Source organism: Choloepus didactylus, chromosome 7, assembly GCF_015220235.1.
Source record: "Choloepus didactylus isolate mChoDid1 chromosome 7, mChoDid1.pri, whole genome shotgun sequence".
NCBI lineage: Eukaryota > Metazoa > Chordata > Mammalia > Pilosa > Megalonychidae > Choloepus > Choloepus didactylus.
This window is the reverse complement of record NC_051313.1, coordinates 23841866-23852259: the sequence shown is the minus strand read 5'-3', so window position 1 is coordinate 23852259 and position 10394 is coordinate 23841866. Positions and strand designations below refer to the sequence as shown.

Below are 10394 nucleotides of genomic sequence, written 5' to 3'. Positions count from 1 at the left end.
CTTCCTATTACATGAAAGTGTAAATTGAATTCCCTCCCAAGATGAAAAAACAAGGGCTAGCTTCCCAAAAATGTTTTCATTGGCTTTAGGGAACTAAAACACACCAGTGTCTGGGTGACTAATACTTCCTATAAAATAAAGATAGATCAACACATAATTAAGTTCTGGCACAAATATAATTGCTGTCTTGGAGACCGTTTTGAAAATGAATATGATTATATTAATGAAACTCCCTATTATTCCCACCAATGATCCAGTTTATTAACCAGGCCCACACCATCTTACCACCTATGCTATCCGTTTTGGAATATTTAAAGGGTTTTAAAAAGTTCCTTAGAGAACACTGAAGGGATTAATCTTAAATCAGTTCTTTAACAGCACTTGCCAGTTAGTGAAGTAGGTTGAAAGTGCTTTTTTGCATTCTTCACGGGTTTCAAAGGTCCTTCCTACCTACTAGGTAGAAAACGGGATTTGTACAGCATTTTGCACTAATAAGCCCCAGCACTATTTCTCTGAACTTCCATTTGGAAGACTGAAAATGGAATGGACTCCAGAGAAACAAGAGGAACAAAACGCAAGACGTCTCAGTAGCCAGGGTTTTCCAGTACCAGCTCCGAATGTTCCCTACTTTAGTAGGAAGTTCTACTCAGAGTCTAGCCTTGAAAGGGCAGCCCGCCTGTTCTCCAGGGTTTTGTCGATGCCCAGTGTGAACTCCTGGCGCTAGAGCGCTTCTTAGCGCTTAGCTCATCCACGCCGTAGTGCGAGTGTATGTGTGTGTGTGTGTGTTGTGTGCGCGCGCGGGGCCTGCGCGCGTGTGTACGTGTGGGGAGGTGTGCGCCAAGGGGGTGGGGAGCGGGCGGGCGAGGAGAGTCCTAGGTGAAGCGCCAGGGGAGGGAGGAGGCCTGCGCCGACCTCTCCCCCTGGGGCCGCGGCTCGCTCGCGCTCGGGCAGCACCCTGCGCCCCGGCGGCGCCACAGGCCCCTCGATCCTCGGACCACCGCCCTCCGGCCGCCCCTCCCGCGCGGCCCGCCTCCCCGACCAGCGATGGCGCGGGACTGACGGCCGCCGACCCCGGGACCCCTCCGCCCCGCCCGGGGCTCGCGGGGGCCACGGCGCCGCCGGGACTTGCATGCGGGGCGGGAGAACCCGGACCGAGCGGCCCTCGGCGCCCCCGAGGCGGTGCCGGGCCACCCCGGAGGACCAGGAGAAAGAGGCGGCGGCGGAGCGGGCCGGGCCGGACTCCCCGCGCGCCGCGGCCCCGCAGCACGGGCTCCCCAGAGGGAGCTCGGGGCGTCCCGGCCCCGGAGGAGGGACCCGGAAGCAGAAGCGGAGCCGCGAGTCGAGCCGAGCCGCTGCCCCCGCTGCCCGCTGGCGCCGGGTGGGGGTCCCGGCGCCTGGATGGGCAGCGGCGGCGCGGGCCGCGGGCGGCAATGGGCGAGGAGCAGAGCACGGTGAGCGGCGGCGGCGGCGGTGCCCCCCGGGAGACGAGCGGCCCCGCGGGCCACTCCGAACCCCCGCGGCCGTGGAGGGACAGCGCTGGGGCGCCCGGGCCGCGCCTCGCCTCGGCCGAGTCAGGCGGCGGCGGCGGAAGCGCCTTGGGCTGCACGGACACGAGCGCCCCGAAGCCCGCGAGGAACCGGGGGGCCCCGAGCTGGAGGAGGAGTTCAGAGCCGGGGCAGCCCGCGGGACTGGCGCTCATCGGGCCCCTCAATCCCCAGACTTTGCAACAGCAACTGGAGGAGGAGGACGAGGAGGAGGAAGCCGGGAACAGAAGAGAGGGCGGGCGTGAACAGCAAGAGGCGACCCCCGGCGTGGAGCCCGAGCCCGGGAGCCGCGCCGGGCCCAGCGATGGGCCGGTCCTGGACGTGCTGGGCCAGCGGCGCCCGGCCCCTGCCAAGAGACACGTCTTCTGCTCGGTGTACTGCGTGGAGAACGACCAGCCCGAGGTCCCCACGGTCGAGCCGCTGTCGCCGCCGGCTTCGCCCCCTCGGGCTCCGCCGCTGCCGAACCCTCTCGGCCCCCCCGCCTCCTTCCCTAGTCCCCGGCTGCCCCTCCCAGCGGACCCCCTGTCCCCCGATGGCGGCAGCATCGAGCTGGAGTTCTACCTGGCGCCAGAGCCATTCTCCGTGCCCAGCCTACTGGGAGCTCCACCCTACTCCGGCCTGGGCGGGGTAGGGGATCCCTATGCGCCTCTCATGGTGCTGATGTGCCGGGTGTGCCTGGAAGAAAAACCCATCAAGCCCTTGCCCTGCTGCAAGAAGGCCGTGTGCGAGGAGTGCCTCAAAGTCTACTTGAGCTCCCAGGTAATGTCACCCCCTCTGGACCCAGCCTCTGGCGAGGAAACTCGTGTCCGCAGGAAGAGGCGATGAGGCTCCCTTCCTGAGCACTCTACCAGTTTCTCATGTCGCAGTTCTTACTGTTGCTGTTGCAATATTATTATTTGTGTGTTTTGATCTCACTGGTTTACTCGACTGCAATTTAACTTCTGCTCCGAGCTGCAGGCTTTGGTTGGCAGCTGTGGAAGATACAGGTTTCTTTCTTTTACTAGAGTGCAAGCAAGCTCTTGCTCAAAGAGGAGGGCTATGCGTATGCTTCACAGGGACTAACAGTGGGCGCAATATGAATGTTTGTTAAGACAGTGAAGGGAAGGGTTGGAATCAGTATTTCAGGTCCATGGTACTTGAATTTATATATTCCAGCGCAGGGCAGATTGTTTTCTTTTTTAAAAACTTGATTTAATCCTTGGCTTGTGGCCTACTTTTCAGTTTTCTTTTTCCACAGTAAAGTTGAAATCCTTTTCTTCACTGAAGTTGTAAGCTAGCACAGTACTTTATTTCTTTGGGAGGGAAAGAAAACAGAATGAGCAAAACAAAGCAAAGCGAGACTAAGAGGCTTGACAAAACAGGCTCTGGTGCAGCTTTCTTCCTCAGTCCCTTATTTGAAAGTTTTGTTCTGTTTATTCCTTTTCTCTTTTCTTGGAAAGCTTAAGCGTGCAATAGACCAGTCTTCCTTCTCTGATATGAATGCATTCTTCTAGCAGTTTTCAATCTGTTATGTTTCTGCCAGTGTTTTGCACAATCGGTAATGCCCTTTGATCCCTTGTCTGATTGCCCTAAGCCTGTTCATCTTACAAAACCTTGTCTGTTGAGGTGCCAACTCTCAGCAAAGCCTTACCTCACCCTCCAGGCTGCCGCTTAGATACTTTCAAAATACTTCTGTTTATCTTGCATGCACTGAGGTTGCCCCTTACACGCCTGCTTGTCTTGCTGGTCTGGGTTGGACAGTATCTTATGGGCCCTGTGTCTGGAAGTTCATGTGGAGGCCCTTTCACACAGTAGGTGTTTAATACCATTGGCCCAAGTGAACCGAACAGGTGATTCTACGTTTTGTGGCTAATCCCTTCCTGCATCTAGGCTGAAAATGTGTACTGTGCCCAACTGAAAATGCAGAGAAACTTAAGAGTGGAATGTTACACAGACAGTAACGTGGCCAAGATACTTGATGTTATCCAAACGCCTGTAAGAGACTATGATGTCTCTTTCATGCTTTGTCCACAAACAGATCCTTAAAACTGGAGGAATGTCTGCTGCTCATGCTGGCAGGTTCTGTGACCTCACCATCAGACAGATATTTGTTGGTGTCATCCATGTGCAGAGCCCTGTGGTGGGATGCAGATATTAACAGCACATGTGTGCACAGGAACACGGTAGCATATGATGAGACGTATACAGTGTCCAGACGAGGTAGCACCTAGTGTCAAATGCTGGAATCAAGTGAGGTGGGCTTAGACCTTCAGGGCAGATAGCCATTGTGGTTTGGGATACTCTGCTTTACACCCTGCTCTCTTTAAGGCTTAAGGCGGGCTCTTTTCCCAAGGCACATATTTTCCTACTGTAAATTTGTTGAGGAAGTCAGTGTTCTGGCCTCTAGTGGAGAAGAGAAGGCATGGGGTGAGGATAGGTGGTACAATGTGTGACCACTGAAATCTCCTCTGAAGGTACATAGTATTTGAAGCTTGTCTGCAGTATTTATGTGTGTATGTGTGTGTATGTGTTCCTCACCTTCCTCCAAAGCATTTGATGGAACTTTCAGTAAAGCTGAGTCATGCATGCCAGGCGCGCTCTCCCCTTAGGACTTTCGCACGTGCTGTTCCCTCTGCTTGGAATATCGCCCTCACTGTTGCCTTCCTGGACCCCAGCTGCAGGTCTGCATTCATGCATGGTCCATGTGCATTTCCCCATCACCCATTTTAAAGTTGAGTCTTCCCTACCCCTGCTCCCCTCTGTCTCCTTTCCTGCTTCTTATTTTCTGCATAACACTAACATACTCTAACTTTCCTTAAGTAAGTTCCATGAAGACAGGTGTTTTCATGTGATTTGTTTACTGCTGTATCTTTAGCACCTAGCGCATTGTCTGGATGTAGCAGATGCTCAGTTAATATTTATTGACTTTATGCAAAGCCAAGCAACATAGAGAGGACAGGGTTGCCCCAGAAACCCAGGCTAGGAACTGGTGATCTGCTTGGGCACGAAATTCTACTCTGCGATCCTCAGTGTAGAAGACAGAAAACACAGGCTTAAAGCAGACAAACAAGAATACGTGTACTGAGTTTATTAAACTTAGAATTAAAGCAATTTTAGACAAATTTTTAGCTTGTACAATTAGAGTAGTGTAAGAACACTGCTTATTGTGGTAAAATTCTTACTTTTGTGGACAAAGAATCCATAAAAATGAATCCTTTGAAAGCAGGACATTTAATATCCACTTACATTTTCGTAAAGTTAAAAAAGCATTACTCATTTGCTCTATTTTAAGTTTATACACACATATACACATAAACGTGTAGATATATACGTCTTTCTCCCTTTATTAAGATATAGAAAACTTTGAGTTATTAAAAAGATTTATTCACATTGCAAGGGTAATTTTCATTAATAAAACGCATTGTCAGTTGCATAAAAGTAGAGGCTTATGGTTGTAATATTTCTGATCTGTTAATTCTGAGGTCCTTTCTGTGCATACAGTCTGTGTTCTCATGTCACTTACCTCTCTGTACCTCAGTTTGCTCATCAGTAAAACAATTTCGATGATTATCTGTAATAACCCACCATTTCTAAAGCAAAACCAAATTAAACTGCATGGTTGTTTTGCTGCCATATTGAACCAGATCAAAAGGGCACCGTGAGTACTTTCTTTATATTCTTACAAGGTTTCTTAACGTTTGACAGAAGCTAATCTGTCAAGCCTGAGCTTGAAGGACTCTTAAGACTTTCTAAAAAAAAAAATGATGTATTTGAAATAAAGTGTCATTAGTGAATTTTTTTCTTACCATTTTAAAATTTCAGTTTGTGCCAGATACTTGGTGCACTATTTAACATTGTTCAAGAAAATAAATCAGAGTCCCTATTAAACATTTATGAAAACTTTAAAAATACATATTAAATGTGAGCTGGAACATTGCCTGGTTAAACTAACGTTGTTCTAAAAGGAGGTGCTGAGTTCTTTGAAAGAAGATATGAGTGTGGATTTTTAGATAATAAGTCTGCTTCCATTAGTGATAATGTGTGGCAAGGCTAGTGGTTAGGTGTCGTCAGTGTTTCCTTACAGACATAGCAGATGAGGTGGTGAGGTAATATCTCCATACTGTGGTTGAAAATAAGCAGTTGTATTTTGAAAAACAATTCTTCTGTTATCACTGGGGGACCTAATCTTACTGGAATGGTTTTACAGTGTAATTTATACAAACCGTCCAGTTTCCATTTGCCATGGGGAAGGGTTGAAATGATGGGTACGAGTCCTTGGCACCACAGCAGGTGTTGACTCAGAGGCTAGAGAGTACCGGGACAGAGATCCTGGAAGTTACATTGGTTTGTGTAGCCTGGATACATAAATCCTTGGTGTATAAATTTTAGAAGTGCATTTCTCAGTGACCTACGTGTATGTGTATGTGTATGTACGTGGCTGCGACACCCAGTCCCGGGAAGTCCACAGTCCCTGCAGGTTACAGAGCCCTCCTGAGTATTGACATTAGCTGGTTTGGCCTTTGCCACATTTTCCTAGGAAGAAAGATGATCTGTTGCATTGTTTGTTTCACAGAATGATATTATGCTCATTTCAGAAATTCCCCACAGATATTTTCCCTTAAGGATTTTGGTTCTATGCAGAAAAATCTTATAAATATGAAGCATTAATATTCAGTAGTTTAGATAAAGATGGAGAGAATTGGGCATGCCAGAGGGCTTTCTAAAGGTAGCAGCTGTTGTGGCTTTCACCATTCTGCTTAAAAGTGCTCCGATTGGCCGATGCCTATGAGTTGGAATGTCTGCACCTGTCAAATGGGTATTAATAGAGACAAGCAGCACATTTCTTGTCCAGATTGTGAAGAAAACAGTTGCTAGATGGTAATGTCTGAAAATGACTGTCTACTGTAGTCACCCTAGAATCAGTGACCTAGGGGTGAAACCTTATGTGTCCTGTTATTAATCTCTGAGTCATCCAGACCTTCAAGGGTAAACGTGTAACAAATTTTTCCCCATTGAACCAACCTTAAGGCAATCTGACTTTTTAGAAATGATCACGTTCGATATGGAGTTGGAATGCAGTTGTCTTCACACAGGTGAGTTTATAGTTCCTGTCCTGTCAGGTATGCTTTTGGTAGTTTTGAAAATGTGAAGAATAATATGAAACTGAAGTCTGTTTTGAAGACACTCCACAAATTTGAAAAGTGAGAATTAATGCATATGTAGGCTAATTCTTTTATGTACTATATTTATACACACATATATGTAAATCTAGGTATGTCTATATGTGTGTGGGTATAATTTGGGGTGTGTGCGCATTAACATTTGCTTTCACTCCTTACTGACTTCACGCCCTAATTTTCCTCTTTAGTCTCTACTTCCTTTGTCTTTCATAATTTCTTTCTTTTTCTCTCCTTTTTTCTTTTTCTCTTTTCCTGGGCATCTAATTACTACTACCTTGTAGAATGGAAGTGTCATTTTAATTGCAATTTGATTTCTGCTGAGCAGTCGCCTATTGAGAGCTGAGTCCGGGATCAGAAGGACCTGGCCCAGGTGCCGTGTGGGTGTTTCCCTCCCTTTCCTTCCAGCTGTCAGGAGCTGAGGCTGTGGAAAGGAACACTGCGTCACGCCCACTGCCTAGAGGCGCTCCAGTGACATCATGAGTCCTGCTTAACAGATCTTTATAGAGGGGTAACTTTTTCCCCCCAAGAGTACAACTCGACTTTTATTCTTGAAGGATGTTCCTTACTCCTGGTATGGGAGACACAAAAAAGGAGAGCAGAGGCGCTTGGACTCCTAGCTGTTTATCAAGAGTTTTTGATGGGCAGTGTAGACAATGTAGACTACCTGGGTGGTAGTTCATTATAATTATTCATTTATTAGTGTATCATTTGTGTATTTAACAAACTTCTGTATGCCAAGCACTGTGAATGCCCTGGTGATAGCTATGAATGTCCTCATGGAGCTATCGTAGAGCCTTGTTAGTAATATTTCTTTTCCGGCTTTATCTGGTGATGTGAAATATGCTTTTCTTTAAGTTGCCAGATAGCCATAGGTCTCTTCCTCTTTTCTGCTTCCTCTCTGGGAGATGCCTCTGTGACAATAGACCTTTATAAAGCATATTGCAATTCCTCATATTATGTTTAATCCAGAGTAATAAGTCTGTGCATTGCTTCTTTTAAAATAATTTTTTAGTTGGACCTATATACAACACAAAATTTCCCATTTTAACCACTTATATGCGTACAATCCAGGGATATTAATTACAATCACAATATTGTGTTACCATTACCACTATGCATTATCAAAATTCTTTTATCACCCCAAACAGAAACTGTGTACCCTTTAAGCTTTAACTCCCCATTTCTCCTACCCCTCCACCCCTGGTAACCAGTAATCTCCTTTCTGTCTCTTATGAATTTGCTTATTCTAGCTATAATATGTAAGTGAAATCATACAATATTTTCCCTTTTATGTCTGGCTGTTTTACTCAACATGTCTTCAGGGTTTATCCATGTTATAGCATATATCAAAATTTTCATTCCTCTTTTTAGTAGAATAATATTCCATTGTATGTATGTACTATGTTTTGTTTGTTCCATTCATCTGTTGGTCCGTTAGGGTTACTTCCACCTTTTGGCTATTTTGAATCATGCTGCTATGAACATTGGTGAACAAATGTCTGTTTGAGTCCCTGCTTCCAATTCTTTGGGGTATATATCTAGGAGTAGAATTGATGGGTCATATGGTAATTCTATGTTTAAATTTCTGAGGACCTGCCTGATTTATTTTCTGTACCATTTTATATTCCCAGCAGCTGTGCATGAGTGTTTTACTTTTTCCACATCTTTGCCAATATTTATTTTGCATTTTTAAAAATAATAAGTGCCCTAGTGGGTGTGGAGTGGTATGTCATTGTGGTTTTGATTTGCATTTCCCAAATAGGTTGAACGTCTTTTCATGTGCTTATTAGAGACTGTCTATTCAAGTCCCTTGCCCATTTTGAGATTGGGTTTTGTCTTTTTTGTTGTGTTCTGGGGTTTCTTCATATATATATATATGTCTATATATATGATATTAAACCCTTATCAGAGACATTGTTTTTAAATATTTTCTCTGATTCTGTAGGTTGTCTTTTCACTTTCTTGATAATGTCCTTTGATGTTCAAAAGTTTTAAATTTTTTTTAAATTAAATTCAGTTTTATTGAGATATATTCACATATCATACAATCATCTATGGTGTACTATCAGCTGTTCACAGTACCATCATATAGTTAAGCATTCATCGCCCCAATCTATTTTTGAACATTTTCCTTACAACAGAAAGGATCGGAGTAAGAATAAAAGGTAAAAGTAAAAAAGAGCACCCAAATCATTCCCCCCATCCCACCCTATTTTTCATTTAATTTTTGTCCCCATTTTTCTATTCATCTATCCTTACACTGGATAAAGGGAGTGCGATCCACAAGGTTTTCACAATCACACACACATACCTTATAAGCTACATTGTTACACAGTCATCTTCAAGAGTCAAGGTTTGGAGTTTGATGGTTTCAGGTATTTACTTCTAGCTATTCCAATACATTAAAACCTAAAAAGTCTTATCTGTATAGTGTGTAACGATGTCCACCAGAGTGAACTCTTGACTCCATTTGAAATCTCTCAGCCACTGAAGCTTTATTTTGTTTCATTTCTCATCCCCTTTTTGGTCAAGAAGATGTTCTCAATCCCACAATGTCGGGAGTCATGTCCTGCATTGCCAGGGAGATTGACACCCCTGGGAGTCAGGTCCCATGTAGCGGGGAAAAAGTTTTAAATTTTAATGAAGTCCAGTTCATCTATTTTTTTCATTTGTTGCTTGTGCTTGTGGTGTCATTGTGATGTCATATTTAATAATCCATTGCCTAATACAAGGTCCTGAAGATTTTTTTCCCTATGTTTTCTTCTAAAAGTTTTATGATTTGAGCTCTTATATTTAGGTTATTAAGTATTTCTAGTTAATTTTTGTATATGATGTGAGATAGGGGTCCAATTTCATTCTTTTGAATATGGATATCCAGTTTTCCAGCACCATTTGTGTTGCTTATTTCTTAATCCATGTATTTCTTGGAGCTTTTAATTGTGGCAATAGAATATTAATAATAAATGTCTTGTTCTTAAAAAATATTCATTACCTTTACTTAAATGAATGAGTAATGTTTTCTAAGTTTGTTTTGGATTATTTCATGACAATATGGGGAGTCTTTAAGGTTTTAATACATTTAAAAATTCTTTATTTTGTTCAGATTCACCGTCAGAAGGGTTTTGTATTATAAACTGAATGAACCTTTTCAAATTAAGTTCTGCCTAAAAATAAGTCATCAGTGTCTACAGGAAAATAATTCCCAATATATGTCATTCTCTTTCAACTTTACCACTACTATTTACCCATCAATTCTGAGGTAACAATTTTTGAATTATTGTTTCCACAATTAGTAAGAACAATCATTTGTTGAGTATCTACTATGTTCTAAGCATTTTTACACACAGTTGATTATTTAATTTTAATTTATTTAATATTAAATACCTACTACATGTCATGTCCTATTGTAGGTGTTGAAGATTCAGGGAACTAAAATACATAAATCTGGCTGCTGGAGTTCATCTACTAAAAAGCAGAAGGTGGTGGGGGCGGGGAGAGAAGACTGGAGAAAAGGCAAATGATAAATTAAGTAAATTATTTAGTATATTAAGAGAGAACAAGGGCTGTGGAGAAAGAGAAACAAGGGAAGGGTAATAATAAATACTAGGAATGAGGTTTTATTTTTTTGGGGGGTTGTGTTGTCATGGAGGGTTCGTTTTACAAGGTGACTTTTGAACAGAGATCTTTCGTG

The 10394-nt window shown here is 44.0% G+C and overlaps 1 protein-coding gene across 3 annotated transcripts in view; it reads left to right on the top strand.

Moving 5' to 3' along the window:
* The first annotated feature begins 1289 nt into the window (after positions 1-1289).
* Positions 1290-10394, top strand: part of RNF217 (ring finger protein 217) — a 161724-nt gene continuing 152619 nt past the window's right edge. For all 3 annotated transcript variants that reach the window (XM_037843191.1, XM_037843188.1, XM_037843189.1), the window contains exon 1: positions 1290-2303. In XM_037843191.1, the coding sequence (XP_037699119.1) occupies positions 1431-2303 (873 nt within the window). In that variant the 5' untranslated portion in view covers positions 1290-1430. The remainder of the gene's footprint in view (positions 2304-10394) is intronic.